This window comes from Electrona antarctica (assembly GCF_951216825.1).
Source record: "Electrona antarctica genome assembly, chromosome: 13".
Classification (NCBI taxonomy): Eukaryota; Metazoa; Chordata; class Actinopteri; order Myctophiformes; family Myctophidae; genus Electrona; species Electrona antarctica.
This window is the reverse complement of record NC_136794.1, coordinates 23,439,015-23,455,797: the sequence shown is the minus strand read 5'-3', so window position 1 is coordinate 23,455,797 and position 16,783 is coordinate 23,439,015. Positions and strand designations below refer to the sequence as shown.

General features: G+C 42.4%; 1 protein-coding gene across 1 annotated transcript; it reads left to right on the top strand.

Moving 5' to 3' along the window:
• Positions 1 to 3,910: 3,910 nt before the first annotated feature.
• arsh (arylsulfatase H) lies at positions 3,911 to 14,831 on the top strand. Its single transcript, XM_079518047.1, has 11 exons — positions 3,911 to 4,023; positions 6,755 to 6,910; positions 7,548 to 7,669; positions 7,952 to 8,074; positions 8,380 to 8,582; positions 9,344 to 9,564; positions 10,553 to 10,689; positions 11,947 to 12,072; positions 12,675 to 12,834; positions 13,098 to 13,219; positions 13,405 to 14,831. The coding sequence occupies exons 1-11, from the start codon at positions 3,929 to 3,931 to the stop codon at positions 13,806 to 13,808; spliced, it is 1,869 nt and encodes a 622-aa protein (XP_079374173.1). The 5' UTR covers positions 3,911 to 3,928; the 3' UTR covers positions 13,809 to 14,831.
• The last annotated feature ends 1,952 nt before the right edge of the window (positions 14,832 to 16,783 follow it).

The following is a 16,783-nucleotide window of genomic DNA, read 5'->3' as shown; positions in this document are numbered from 1 at the left end:
TCTGCCAAGATAACCCTATTTCACTCCCATAGCACAATTATAGTAACAAACTGTTGGAATGTGTTTCTGTTGCCTTATTATTTTATGCCTTATAGTTCTGTACTTGCTCCTCCCCCTTTAAAGTGTGAAATAGGGTTGTTGAGATTATACAGTGCCACAGTATGTGAAGTGCAGCCATGCACAGAATGTGTACCTTGCAAAGCACCGTATAGCTGTAAAAACAGGACAGAGACTGTTGCCAGCAGCCTAGCCTCAAATTGAATGAGATTAATAGTCTGTGATGTCATATATTGCTACATTCTACTGTATATGCTGTAGGCTGGACCCTGGGTTAAAACTGCTAATTCCTTTCATGTCCCATATGCTGTAGTAGAGTTTGCCTTATTCCTTAGACCAAACCAAATAATCATACAGCACAGTAACATGTAATGGAAAAAAAATAGTAAAAATGTTCCAAACTAGTACATTCCAAATGTCTAGCAAATTGTCTTTCAAAACATGGACACAGCCATTTAAAGGCAAACCCTGACTGTTAATATATCCAGTCTAGCCGAACTCTACTGAAAGAAAACCGAAACAGAACATTTACCCAGGTCTCCAAATGCCTTCAGTACACCCGCACAGGTAGAATCCTTGCTAGGGGCCAAAAGGACTGATTCCTTGTCAAGGAAACGTAGAACGGTGGATTCATTCCATCAGTAAAGGAAGGAATATGCACAGTGAGATATGTTACCAATCTGGTTGCATATATTATTATCTTACATTCTGTATGTAGCAGATATGCACAACAGTAATGCCTAATTTATACTTTGTCGTGCATCTGTGTCACTTGGACAAAATAACACATTTGTCGGTGAATATCGTGGAGGAGAAAAAAATCTGTTATTTTCGGCAAATGACACAGTTGTAGCCTACAATGAAGTAGTATATTATCATAAATCCAGTTTGTGAACTCATTGTCTAGTCCTTCCTTTAATTTCCAAACCAACAGAGAGCCAACAGAGCCAATCAGTCAGATTCCCTTCAAACAAAGAAACAACACTATAAAGCATTGTAGAACTGCCTTCATACCAGAATGTAGCCGAAGGAATCTGAGACTTGTTGGCTCCCCAAGTGCACTTCCTGGTTAATGCTATGATGTCATCCATGGCACTGCTCAATCCTGCATTATGCTGCCTCTCAAATGTTTCCAAAAGGAAAATAACAATTACAACAACAAAATAATCAACAACAATGCAGATGTTTTGCAGGTGATTTGATAACACAATCTCTTTGGAAGATGCACTTTCCTATCCTGTATACATCTTGATTCATTAAATACATTTATATTCTCCAAGCTGACTTCATTTAGGATTCTTCCTTTTTATTTAATGATTCTGTCTGTCATTTTCATGATTTTTGTTTTGTTTTGTTTTTGTTTTAAAACTGTCTTTAATTTTATCACAGACACTTATTTAGTTTATTTTTCTTTTCAAACTATGTAAATAATGTTGGAGGAGTTAATAAAAGAGTTTCTGAGGGGGTCACTGCCCAGTCTGTCTGTTTGTTTCACATAATGTCACATTATGTTGTTTGCTTATACTACCGCTAACAAAATATTATTATAAAGTATTATTTCTATCAAACTAGTCCAGTTTGTAATTATGCTCAGTTACTATACTACTTCCAGTATGCTTGTCAATTCCATGTAGATTATATACATAATTAAATAATAAGTTCTTAGGGACCAAATGTCAAATAGTGTGCCTATAATTAAAGGTTTCTTGTGGAATATTTTGAGAAAGTTCTAACAAAAACGTGCGAGTTATACTTCATGTTACACACCAATAGGTTGGTTGAAATGTTATGACCGTAAAATAAAAATAAAAAACATAGCTGTGACTAATGCATCATAAGACATGCCCTGAATTGTGCACTATGATAGGTATTTGTTGTTTGGATGTGGCGATGCATATAAACACATTTGGTTTGTGTGGGAGTGATGAATGGTGACAGGTTCATAAAACAAGACCTGGGGCTTCACAGGTAAAAATGTGTGAGAACCTGTCGAAGAAAATCTTCACACACACACACGCATGCATGCATGTACACAGCCTATGTCCATACACCGCAAACTTTCACTTTCATTCCACTCTCAATAATAAAGTGCAAACGCCTTAATTAATTTAAACCAGACCAGATTGTATAGCATCACCTGATGATGACTCACTGCGGAATGTGATTTGGTTCTCATATAATTAGTTCAATTGGCTGAAACTCATCAGCTGTCTAAATGGTAAATGGTAAATGGTGCATTTATATAGCGCCTTTATCCAAGGCGCTTTACATAGATTGTGCATCAATTCACCCATTCACACACACATTCATACACCGATGGCGGCAGAAACCATGCAAGGCACTAGCCAGCACATCAGGAGCAATTTGGGGTTCAGTGTCTTACTCAAGGACACTTCGACACTAACTCTGGGGGAGCCCGGGTTCGAACAGCAAGGTTTCCATCCAGCCACTCTACCCCTGAGCCACCGCCTATGTCCATACACCGCAAACTTTCACTTTCATTCCACTCTCAATAATAAAGTGCAAACGCCTTAATTAATTAAAACCAGACCAGATTGTAGCATCACCTGATGATGACTCACTGCGGAATGTGATTTGGTTCTCATATAATTAGTTCAATTGGCTGAAACTCATCAGCTGTCTAGATCTGTGTGGGGTGGGGGTTAGATGACGCATAATTCGTAGGTATAAATGACTCATAACAAGTGAATCACAGAACATTTTATTAAATGTCACATGTTGTTGTTTTACTGCCATGGGGAAAAACATGTCGTGACAAGTTTATTAATGCTATTGAATAATAATTGTAAAAAATAGTTAACTCGTGCATTAATAATTTGCATACGCTTGCATTCATTCATACTTCAGTCATATGGTTTTAGAGGGACTTCTCTCTTTTATAGGTAATGCTGAGCACATTTTCAGCAACTGATCAGGCAAGCACAATTGAAAACACAAAGAAAAGAAAATATGAGAATATAGCTATTATTGAAAGCAAGAGGGAGCTGGGCATGCACTAGCCTGGCTAATAAGCCAGACCGAATCAGCCGTTGGCAAAAATTGCCTGATTTGAGTCTGGCTTATTAGCCAGGCTAGGCATGCACATCCTTATAGTGCTTAAAAAAACACCTGCAGGGCCATGTGACCATTGCCAGCTGGAAGAGGAGTCTGACTGTAGGAACATGTTATTATTTGTTTATTGTGTGATATGGTACCGTACCAAAGGGAAAAGGTGAGGAGCTGAGAGAAGTGACATTTAAAAAGTGCTCCGAGTTACACTAGGTCAACTTTCTTTGCACCTTAACACGTTTGACTGTTTTGTTTCTACCTAAACTGTTATAGGCCTACTTGTACAGCTACTGTGGCATGAGCTACAAATGCTGATGGTGTATGTATGCCACCACGGCAGCCATGCACATAATTATAAAACCCTTTTTTTGCTTGTTTTTCTCTCTCTCTCTTCCCCACTGCCCATTATTATTATTATTATTATTATTATTATTATTATTATTATTATTATTATTATTATTATTATTATTATTATTATTATTATTATTATTGTTGTCTGAAGGAAGCCCAACAAAAAGATAAGTACAAGCCCTCCTTTTATTACTCTATGGTACAAGCACAAGATGGACCTTGAACCTACTCAGAACAGAAGTAACCTCTCGTCACCATGCTTTCCACACAGAAGGTGGCGGTAATGCAACATTGTGCCAACAGGATGCCAAGCCAACCGATGCCAAGAAGAAGAAAAGCCCGTCGCAGGACGGTGTCGCGCACTGAAAATAGCAGACCTACAAGCTCACAGCGCGCCGAGGATGCTACACGTTGTGAGCTTGTAGGTCTGCAATTTACACCGTTGCGCGAAATGCAGGGAAGTGGAAGCAGCTGTGGGACAAATATTTCTCAGCTCTTTATGGATCGCTTTACTGTAACTGTTACTGCAGTCATGAGGTGGCAGAGGTGAGTCGATGTGGCAGTGTGGCACTGCAGGTTTACAGAATCTGAATCATGTTGCTTTTCTATTATGATTCACAAATAGGGATTAATGTATTGACTTTAGTTTAGTATATTCACTATATTGTGCAGTGATTTTACTGTCTTGACTTGACTGTCTTGATTGTGATCAGACTTTGGCCATGAAATGATCGTGCTGCTACCATAATGTTGAAAATGCAAACAACCTGACTCACACAAAGTCACTTCTATGCTAATAAACACAACATGCTTTATTTCTTTCATGCACGCGCATGGAAACTGGAAAGTTTGAAACGAGAGAGCTGCTCAGTGCTCACTCAATCAGGTGATGCGCGCGCTCGTGCGTGTGCGTACGTGCCAGTCAGTGAGGAGTGTCTAACGGCGCATAGTAGAGGGAGAGAAAGAGAACCGTGCGCACTTTTCTATTTTCACAACAATTGCTGGGAATTGTAGTAGCTATATGAACTTGATGAGTGATTAAAATTGCATTTTGTCTAAACCTTATTGGCTCTTAGATCAAGATAATCATTGATGTATTGTATTTTATTGATTTTGACATTTATCTACGAAAGTAAGTCAGACTAAAAACTTGTTTTCTAAAGTTTTGATAATACATACCTACAGTTTATCAATGTTTTTCTCTCTGTACAAATGCAGAAATCGTTATCACATCTGACAAAAGTTGAGACTCACATATGAACACATGAACATGCATGTTTAAATTTAACAATGTTAATACTGTATTAATACTAATACTAATACTAGTACTAATACTGTACTACTACTGTACCTTGTGTGATCCATGAGGGAGTTTAACGCTATATTAAAGTTACAGTATAACAGACACTGTATGATGACGAATCACATTGAGACACAGGAGGAGACAGTGGAAGATAAGGAGTTCTTTACAAATGGTTAGGAAAATCTATACTAACATTTTTAACTAACTTACCTACATTTTTGTTTAGGCTACTTTCAAAACAAACCAGTCCAGGCCAAATGCCTGCTCTACGAAATTGTTCTGTTTACAATTGTCTTGTTCTTTATATATGATGTATTACCAATATGTTGAAATATGTGAAATACTTCATTATAGGGTGCTGCTGTGTTATTAAAATACAAAGAACATACCATTCTTTCTCATCATTGCAGTGTTGAAATCATTACAAAAAAGAATGTCTCTTTTACATTGCCTTTTTTTTTTATTGCGACCATATGGTGCATTTACTATGAAAACCCGCATCTCCCGTTAGTCACACCTCCATATATGGTCAGCGCTCGCCCAGCAGTCTGCCGCCACCCAGGCATATGCGTGCACGCGACCTTGCCCTTTGGGGCGAGGTTGCTTCTCGCCCTCAGGGCGTCTTTATTATTTATTATTATTATTATTATTATTTCGAATGCAATAACTTTTGGTATGCCTAGTGAGGTTATTCCGGTCATATCCTAGGGAAGATAAATAGAATTGTAATCCATAATATAAACTAGTTTATTAATTCAAATAGATTGTCTAAAGAACAGGTTACTAAACGTTATTTATACCTCCTGTTCTCCTTGAAGTTGAGTCCTGAGCAGCTCAGTTGGTGATGGTAGTTATGGTTGCGGTGGTGATATATTTGGCATTAGACCAAAGTGTGCATCATCTGGAGTCCACCTGGTTGGCATTGCCATCCCATGACTCCAGGCACAGTCCCTCTGGGATGTATGCATAGTTCTTGTTGGCCATCAGCTAGCAAACTTCACTATTTACACAGCGATACATATGTTAAGAGAAAAACATATTCCGAAATTATGCCATGTGGCAGCCAAGTCTATGGACTTGTAATGTTTGTTAACTTTGTTTAGAGTTTTCTTTTTAACAAAAAGTGCAGTAAATGACAACATCAGCTGGCTGATATAAATACGTCTTTTAAGTAATAATTTTGTTTCGTACAAGAAACGTAGCCTGGCTAATAAGACAGACTCAAATCACGGCTGATTCGTGTCTGGCTTATTAGCCAGGCTACAAGAAACAGCCAGGATGGACATGGCTCAGCTATGTGTAATGCATGGTACCGTCCCTGACCACCAGGTGGGGCTCATAACCAGTTTGTAGGCTTTAGCATACTGTAAGGGGATGACATACTGTTCTTTTTTTTAACCTGAAGAAGACCAAGATGGGACGAAAGTTATGAAACGTTGCTACTTGTTAAATGAATGTGTGTGCGTGTGCAGACAATGCCCATGGAGATCCCAGCTGTCGTCAATGTAAATTCACTGCAAATATATTGAAGGCTGTAGATACGTGGGAAGCCAGGCCTCTTATAGGTGCCGTCTGCTTTAACATGACACCAGGATCTACACAGTATGGAGAGTCTGGGGCACCCGCTGGCCTAGCGGTCCAGGCACATGCCATATTATAGTAGGCCCTGGCCTGACAGCGTGTTCGAGTCCCGTTCATGACGACATTTGCTGCATGTCTCTCCCTGTCTCTTTCTCCCTCTTTCCTGTCTGTCTTCACTTGAACCTATCAATAAAGGCAGAAAAGCCCCAAAAAACAAAGAAGAGTACTATGGAGAGTCTCGGAGACCACCTACAACCACTGCAGATATGTTATATTGCATGAACAATCATATGTACTTACAGTTAGTTACTGTTGGTTATATAGTATTAATCTATTAGGCTCATGAACAGGCATTGGATTGGTGATGTTTTTTTTGTGAACTCTAACCTTTAGGTCCCTCCCGTTGGCCCTTCTCCTGTTATCCCCGCTGCTGATATCAGGACACGACATCACAGCGGCAGAGGAAGAGAGGAGGCCCAATTTTGTCCTGATGATGGTGGACGACCTGGGCATCGGCGACGTGGGTTGCTACGGCAATGACACCATCAGGTAACCCCCAACCAACGTATCAGTGTTTTTATGATGCAACTTGTCTTAGAACTACTCCACTCTAGCTTTCATTTGTCCCGATTACCTTTATCGTTCACTTACTTTGCTGTTATGCTTTGGCTTTCTGATGAAAGGTTTGCTTTTGTTTCACCACCGTAGGGTTTCTGCCCTACACCTAAAACTAAAACGTGCTTTTCTACTTTATCCTTTGGCTTTCTCCATACCCCCCCACCCCTCTCTCAGTGCCTCCCCCCTTCATCATCTCTTCTCTCTGTCTCCTTCCCACCTGCCATGCTTTCATTTTTCATTATTATCCTTATCCCATCCATCATGCCGCCCTTTATACTATATCATCTCTTTTTCGCTTCTGTCCCCATCATCACTTTGTCACTGTCTCACATGCTTCTCTCTCTCTCCCCCCCTCTCACTCTCTCTCTCTCTCACACACACACACACACACACACACACACACACACACACACACACACACACACACACACACACACACACACACACACACACACACACACACACACACACACACGCCTGTTGTATGCATATGCATATCCAATGACATGAAAAGCTAACGATCTGTTTGCTGATCTGTTTGACCTCTCTCTGTCATTCATTTTCTCAGGACTCCTAACATAGACAGGCTGGCAGTGGAAGGGGTGAAGCTGAGTCAGCATATCGCAGCCGCTCCCCTCTGTACCCCCAGTAGGGCCGCTTTCATGACGGGGCGCTACGCACTGCGCTCAGGTACAGGAGTGTCTGCACGCACGCATGCACGCACGCACGCACGCACGCACGCACGCACGCACACATGCACACGCACACGCACACACACACACACACACACACACACACACACACACCATATGTTTCTGTCACGAGCAAGCTGACGTAGGCATTAGCAATATATTCATTTCTATGATATTTGCTTACAAATAGGCTATACTGGATAGTGATACATTTGTGGCTAAATTTGGTTTTATGTTTTGTCTGCGTGTGCGTGCGTGCGTGCGTGCGTGCGTGCATAAGGGATGGCCAGTACAGGCCGTGTGCAGGTGTTACTGTTTCTGGGAGGTTCCGGGGGGCTGCCCCCCAATGAGATCACCTTCGCTAAGAGGCTTCAACAGCAAGGATACACCACTGGACTCGTGGGTAAGACACTTGCAAGTGTCACACACACACACACACACACACACACACACACACACACACACACACACACACACACACACACACACACACACACACACACACACACACACACACACACACACACACACACACACACACTCTCTCTCTCTCTCTCTCTCTACTATCATCATTATCTATTTGAACGAACAACAACCACACAAGAGTTATTAAATTGAGAGAGAAAAATGTACTCTTTGAAAGTTTTTAGTGCATACATTCCCATCTTATCTGTCCATCCGCCTGTCTTTCTGTCTGTCTGTGGGAAGGTAAGTGGCACCTGGGTGTGAACTGTGAACACAGAGGGGACCATTGTCACCACCCCAACCAGCACGGCTTCAGCTACTTCTACGGCCTTCCCTTCACGCTCTTCAATGAATGCGTTCCTGGGAACGGTTCAGAAGTCTTGGCAGACCTCCAGCAAACACTACGAAAGCTCTCTATGATGCTGGGACTGGGACTGCTCACACTGGTATGTATGTGTAGCTTACAGTAGTTGTGCCCATTCTTCCAAAATCATATATACTGTAATACAGTACATAACGTTTGGAATGGTAAGTAACACTTACCCTTAAGAGAATTATTACTAAGCAGAGGTGAAGTTGCTCCACGTTGCATCCGACTTGGCTGGGCGTTTCAACGAAAACAATTGCACATGTTCACGGCCGGCAGGGGAGTGTGTACTGTACTCTCTCGCTGCATTAGCGAATCCTACAGGTTGGTTGGGGTAGGCTACCCTTTCAGCAGGGGCTGAAACTGGGAGGAATAGTGCACACGTTGCGAAGTACAGTACAGTACAGTACAGTACAGTACAGTACAGTACAGTACAGTACAGTACAGTACAGTACAGTACAGTACAGTACAGTACAGTACAGTACAGTACAGTACAGTAGGGACCCCCACACGGTAACTGTCATTTCTCAACCATTTCGGACACGGGGCGGCTCGCCGGAACCGGTCTGGCCCCCTGGGCATGTTCCTGGGGGCCTGGATGTTCCAGGGACCCCCACACAGTAACTGTTTCTCGACCGATTCGGACACGGGGGGCTCGCCGGAACCGGGCCGGCACCAGGGCTGTGTCCCTGTGGTACTGGAACTTCCGGGGACCCCCTGGGGACCCCCACACGGAGTTGCACCACTCACTTCACACGGGTGTGATTTTTTTTTAACACATGGGTAATTGGGTATTGTATGTGTATGTTTTGCATGTCTGTGTGTGTTATGGCTTTTCAGGTTTGTGTCCGCGTTTGTGGCCTGCTTGAGGTCAGCATGTGGCTCCTGGCAGTCCTCACCTGTGTCAGTATTGTAGCAGTGGCTGTGTGGTATGTGCCCTTGGGATTCCTAGCCACCTGGAACTGCATCATCATGAGGAACCAGGATGTTATTGAACAACCAATGACAGTCGAGAGTCTGCCCCAGAGGCTGCTGGGAGAGGCACAAAACTTTATAAAGAGGTAGAGTAGTGGATCTAGATATAATTATTTCAGTATCCAACTCAATCAACTATAATGACCGTCCGACAGGAGTTTTCATGTAATGCACAGTAAGACTACGGTGATTAGTATTATTGCCTCACACCTCTGTCGTGTAACTTTCCTGACGTTAAAGGACGACTTCACCACTTTTCAACTCACTGATATGTTCATTTTCTACTCCGACTGTGTCTCATGGCTGTGGGCAGTTAAGAAACTCGTCCACCAGTGACATTATCGTGAGATTGTCGTGAGAAAGATGGCTTCCATTTTCGCATTGCAACTTTTCAGGAATAGAAAGCCTGCCGTTTCTATAAGCTTGGATTCCTCATCGATGATGTCACTGGTGGACGGGTTTCTGAACTGCCCACAGCCCTCCTATGAGAAAAAAATTGTATGAAGGTAGGTTGAAAAGTGGTTAAGTGTTCCTTTAAGCTGTGTATGTGTTCAAAAGACAACAACACATCCATGCAAAATAACACTGACAGCTATGAGGTGACGAAAGCTTGCAAAGCGACGGTTGCTAAACTATTTGGATTGGCATTGGCGGGCTGTTACCGTTTAGCGAAGGGCTAATTGTAAAGGTGCATGATTCTTCCTTAAAGTTCAGTTGTGCAAAAAAGTATTACAAAATCACACGCCCCTCACACTGAAGTGAGGGGTGCTCTTATCATCATACATCATCATACATTATCACATTCCGTGCTCAGTCAATCAAAATTCATCACATTCCGTGCTACATACACACATACACACATACGCACGCACGCACGCACGCACGCACGCACACACACACACACACACACACACACAAAGCTGTGCATAGGAGGAGCTAGCACCCCTCAAAGCACCCCCATTTATTATCAAGCAACACGTACTGTTGTAGTAATTTGACTTTTGTGTCACTACTCACTGGCTCATGTCCACTCACTCACCTTTCTATTCCATATTCTCCTCCTCTCCTCTTTAGGAATGTGGATCAGCCTTTCCTCCTCTTCCTCTCGTTGGCACACATCCACACACCCCTCTTCACCACCCCTGCCTTTGCTGGCAAAAGCCACCATGGTCGCTATGGCGACAACATGGAAGAAGTGGACTGGATCATAGGTGAGTGGGGACTGTAAAAATGAATGAGCCATAATGTAAGCCCTGGGTATACAGTATGTGACTAATATTGTTCATAAGCCCATGGTGCATGGGGCTAATATTGTGTTGAGCCCCTCACTAAACAGACAATTTTTCCCATAAATTATTTATATATAAATCAATTATATATGGGGAAAGTTTCACTAACAATGTGAAAGCATGCATCACATTGTGAAATGTATGGGGGAAATGGCTACAGGCAAACATACCCTTCTGTTGGCGACTTTGCAATTGTCCCTCATCGAGAAATAATCTATTCACTGGCTCACCAATGCGTTCACAGACGGAATAGTTTTTCTTACCTCCGCCTCACAGAAACCAGCCGAGGGAAATTACATTTTTGCATTCCAGATTGAACCGTTAGCGTAGTCCAATGCCAGCCAGCCATACCTGCAGTGTTGATGGATGGCTCTGAATCATTTTGAGTGGTTTCTTCCGTTACGCTGTGCTTCACCTCCACTTTATCTGTCACGCTGAACTTGTCCTCACCGCACTTTATTATTGTGATACATCTTCTGTCGGCGGACGATGGCACTATATATAGTGTGTCTGTAGGTCAGAGGGAGGAAGAAGGGGATTTCCTACAGTTGGGTGCCACCGATATTGTCCCTTATCATTTGACCCATTTAGGCCTGACCTCAAAATTTAAAAAAAATCCTAAAAAAATCCTCCAGTTTTCTGAAATAAATATTTTCACGATTTTTCAAAAATAGCAGACCTACAAGCTCGTAGCGCGCCACTCGGTGGCGCGCTATGAGCTTGTAGATCTGCTATTTTTCAATAGCAAAATTATAACATAATGTTTAAAACACCAAAAGGGGTTTTGCGCAGATCACGCAAACCTCAGCAAAAAGAAAAGGACAATATCGATGGCCTCCAACTGTAGATCCGGTCGATGGTATACATTACCTCCAATCGTGTTCTATTAACATTTTACACTGTGTTTACTGTGAGGTACAGTATTGATTGCACATCGTTAGCATTTCCAAACCTCATTAGTGTCCTATTCTTGCATTATCACATCAAAACATTATATTAATTGTATTGCCTCATGCTATGTTATACTGTTTAACGTTTGTCTATTTTTAAGACATAATGGAGAAATAAGAACTCACTGAGTGAACTCTTGCCACTCTGAGTGTGATGCTTCACTTGCCAAATGTCATGTTACTGTAACTATCATTCTGATCTCTAAAGTTAAATTAATGATGTTTTCAGGGGAAGTGATGGAGACCGTGGACTCCCTTGGACTAGCCAACAACACTCTGATGTACTTTACATCGGATCATGGCGGTCACATTGAAGATGCTAATGCCCATGGTGGCTGGAATGGCATTTATAAAGGTACGGTATAACAGGAAAAATCGATGGGTCTCAAATGAGTCATAAATAAAATGCCTAATAATAAATAGTACTGTAAAACGCTCAATTAAGTTGGCATACTTTAAGTTGTTTAGATTCATAGCAAAGCCAGCCCTAATGAAATGCCCCACAATTGTATTTAATTTCTTATCTTGAGAGGGTATGAATGTGATGAGAATTTAATCAATTTAATGCAATGTCTACCTCTCCTCTACACGCTGAAGAGAAATTGCATTAAAATGTAATATAAAGTTTAAAATTCATACGCCTTCCCAGGAATCCACATTTTACACCAGCCATCCACATAAACAGATTAAGATGAGACTATACAACTATATATGGTATGGGAAGGCTGGCAACTGTATTAATGCTGCAAAGTATCGTTATTACTATACTTTGACAGTTTGATTACTTTAACCGTTATTACTTCGATGAAGTGTAGGTCTCTCTGAGTCCCCATATGATTGTATATCTATGTCTTACAGTCCTATCCTTTTCCCACCGGGAAAGGAATGGAGATATTTATGGTATGTCATCTCTCTTCTCCCCTATTCTCACTCTCTATGTCTCACTCTCTCCTCCAGGTGGGAAAGCAATGGGAGGATGGGAGGGTGGTATTAGGGTGCCTGGCATTTTCCGCTGGCCGGGCAGATTGCCAGCTGGGAGGGTTGTAGACGAACCAACCAGCCTCATGGATCTGTACCCTACGCTCAAATACCTGGCCCAGGACACACAGCCAGACAGGTAGAGATGTTAACCAATGAAACCCTGTGTACTTCCTTGACGGAGTCCCCCAGGGGTTTATACCACTGATTTTTTTTCTCCCTCTACACCAAATCTCTTCACCATGCATTGTGACGTGTTGTGCGCTTGCAGATTGGCTATTTTCGCGGAAATGTTCCCTCTCTTTCTCTCTCCGCCAACTCCTTATGTCAGTTTTCTTTGGTCATCTTTCTGGACTGTAACATGTCTTCATGTTTCTCGTGTGTTCATTTACTCTCTCTTAGACTGCTAGATGGCCACAATCTGATGCCCCTGTTAGAGGGGAAGGCCGAGCGATCGCAACACGAGTTCATGTTCCACTACTGTGGCGCCCACCTCAATGCAGTGCGCTGGCACCCACCAGGGAGTAAGCACACACACACACACACACACACACACACACACACACACACACACACACACACACACACACACACACACACACACACACACACACACGCACACACACATCTTAGTGATCTTTATAGGGCACTATGTTTTTCTTTGTTTTGAAATACTGAATGAGAGTTTGTATTGTATGTTTTTCTCCAGGTGACTCCATCTTCAAAGTTCACTTCTTCAGCCCCAACTTCAACCCCCCCGGAGCAGGCGGTTGCTATGACACCAAGATGTGCAATTGCCACCACGTTACTCACCACAACCCCCCGCTGGTGTTTGACCTCTTCCACGACCCCGCCGAGTCCCGCCCGTTGACCTCGCACACCGAGCCCCGATTCGCTGAGATCCTCAAGCAGACGGCCGAAGCCGTGGTGAGTCATGAACGCACTCTAACAGACGTACAAGTGTCCGACAGTACTCACACACACGGTGACACACACGTGCAGCAGAGCGTTCCCAGCCAGATGTCTTGGGAGAAGATCTTATGGAGACCCTGGCTGCAGCCCTGCTGTGGAACCTTCCCATTCTGTGGCTGCAAAGAAGGCACAACACCTTAAGAAAACACCTTTATGTGCATGCATAAAGAACATGCACACTGCTGGCTACAACCTTTATTTTCTTAACAGATTAATCTGTCGATAATGTTTTGGATTATTCATTATCTAATGTGACTGTTAAATAAGGTCATTACTTAAAATCATCAGTCATTTGATTCAGCCCCAATGCTCTTCGGGGATTTGCTTAGCAAGGATATATGCACCTACAGTATGCAGTAATGCATAAACACACACATGCATACATACACATTAGTGTGCACAATGACATTTGAGGCACTACAAGCATACAAACACACATGCATACTATACATACAGATTAATGTGCACGGGGACGCCTGCTGGCCTAGCGGTCCAGGCGCATTCCACATAGGCGCATGCCTGACAGTGTGTCGCGGGATCGAGTCCCGATCTCTGAACGACCTTTGCTGCATGTCATTCCCAGTCTCTCTCTCCCTGTTTCTTAGGCAGAAAGAACACCCCCCCCCCCAAAAAAAAACAAACAAAACAAAACAAAAATGAATGTGCACAATGACATTTGAGGCACCACAAACATGCATATACAGTACTGTAACCCCAGGGAGATTTGGCATGTTTTTGAGCACACAATTACACATACAGTAGACATAAACATGTACAGTATGCCTGTACTGTACATGTATGCAGTGTACTCTACATGCATTCGCTACATGCATTCAAGCAACTTGGTTATTCAGTGTGGTTGCAGCTGTAGCGAGTCCATTGTTGTATTATTTCAGCGAACCGTGTGCAGTTAACCACTGAACGGAACATGATGTATGAAGTAAATTGTAAGCACAAGGACACAGGAATCAAATCACTCCCAAGGCTTTAAAGTGACTTAACAAGTGCAATTGTAAAAGTGGTTTGTGCACACATTGACAGTCATGCAAGACTATGAGAAACACCCCCAATAGAATTAGTTTTCTGCACCCCCCACCCCTCTTCGCTCTCTCTCTCTCTCTCTCTCTCTCTCTCTCTCTCTCTCTCTCTCTCTCTCTCTCTCTCTCTCTCTCTCTCTCTCTCTCTCTCTCTCTCTCTAAATATACATGTGTGAGATGGAGGATGACTGATTTAAGCAGGCCAGGTGTGACTGCTTAAATCAGTCATCCTCCATCTCACAACATGTTTGTATTTTGTAGCAAATTGCAGAGAGAACATTTCAGATGTATGGATTATGAAAAATATGAAGGACTGAACTTGTGATTCTGTTGAAAATGCTGTAATTGCTCTTGTAGTGAAGTGAAAATAACTTTTTGAATAATGCATTTTTTATATATATATATATATTTTCCAATATGAACATCTTGGAGAAGAGAACCAAATATAAACTATGATGTGAAGCAAATTGAAATTTTATTAAATTATTTCGCAATTGACATATTGCATTCTGTTGTGATCAGTGTTGTATTTTATTTAATTTTAGCCTTGGAAAATATAGATTTTTGCAGAACTAAAAACATTTAAATATGCATTAACTGAATTGTAGTATATCGTCCCTGTCAGGCAGAAACATTTTATCTCAAAAAATGTTGTACTGTACATCGTCCCTTCTATGCCCATATATGGAGCTCCATGAGAGCTTGTGACTAAGTATTCGATCCAAAATAACTGCTTTGGACATGCAAGGTTTCAAGCCGTCAGCGAAGGCATTTATGACCAAATTGTGGCTGTTTTTGTGAAAATCGTTGAAAGAGAAACAACGTACCTTTTATAGAAACAACTTTGAATAATCTTAGTTTAATTTTACAATACCCTTCTGTGTACCATAGAGTCTAATTAATTCAGGAGTTTGGATGGTGTAGCCGATTACATAAGTTGTCTGCAGTAGAGATAACCGCAAACCAATGTGCCTGTGCTATAGAGCCTCAAAAACAAACAGTCCACATTAGATCAATGCAAAAATGTCTTTCTTTTAAGACATCTGTATCATTTTATTCATTCGTTTATTGTATTTGAGCACAAATGTTTTTGCATTGATCTCAGGATGTGGACTGAGTTTGTGTGCGGGTATCTCGACCGCTTACTGTATTTTGTCTTCTATACTGATGCACTCCCAAAAAACTACCACAAGACAGCTGCAGTAATCCGCGTTTCTATACTGCCTCCCCCTGGTCAGTCGGGTGCCTGGAGAAAGGAAGTGGTTGGAAAAACGTGTTCCTTCCGCGCGCTACGTCCTACCGGGGAAACTCCCCCCTGCCATAGGTGATAAGCAGCGGCCTGCTCACTTCTCATGCATTGAAGGAAGCGTGAGCTCAGTTCAGGGCTCTCCCCAGGTTGGCAGAGGGAGTGTAGCGTCCAGGATTACACAAGACAACTATTTGATACCACAAGCATTACCGCAACTATTTGATGCCACAAGCATTACCACAAGACAACTATTTGATGCCACAAGCATTACCACAAGACAACTATTTGATGCCACAAGCATTACCACAAGACAACTGTTTCCAATGCCACAAGCATTACCACAAGACAACTATTTAATGCCACACAAGCATTACTACGGGCACAGTTTCACTATCATAGCATCTTTATTGCAGCTTATTGCATAACTAGGGCAATAAATCTTCACACGCCTGGAGTGACGCAGGTGTTGCACACTTAATTTAGTCTCCATGCAGTGAGTGAAAGGGTCTCTTGTTTGTGTTTAAAATTCCTAGATGTCTGATACGAGTCATTGGAGCGCATGGTGAGAAAGGAAAGCTCACTGTGTAGTGTGTACTGTTCAAATATCTATGGCAGAGCTTCACAAACCTTTTTCCTTTGAGCCACCCTTAAGTTATCTGACAAAAGCTGCCCCCCCCCCCCCCCCCCACACACACACACTCAAACTGGTCAGGCTCCTACTTGATCTAGCCCCCCGAACCCACCTCACCCCTGCCCACTTCGACAGGCTGGAATGGCTTAGGGTCGACGACAGAGTACAGCATCTTGCAATGGGTCTGGTCCACAAGATT

Excerpts from the sequence above, each read along its gene's own strand:
- arsh (XM_079518047.1), top strand. The coding sequence starts at position 3,929 with ATGCAGGGAAGTGGAAGCAGCTGTGGGACAAATATTTCTCAGCTCTTT. Across the intron at positions 8,583-9,343 it reads GACTGGGACTGCTCACACTG|GTTTGTGTCCGCGTTTGTGG; the intron begins GTATGTATGTGT and ends ATGGCTTTTCAG. Across the intron at positions 13,220-13,404 it reads GCGCTGGCACCCACCAGGGA|GTGACTCCATCTTCAAAGTT; the intron begins GTAAGCACACAC and ends GTTTTTCTCCAG.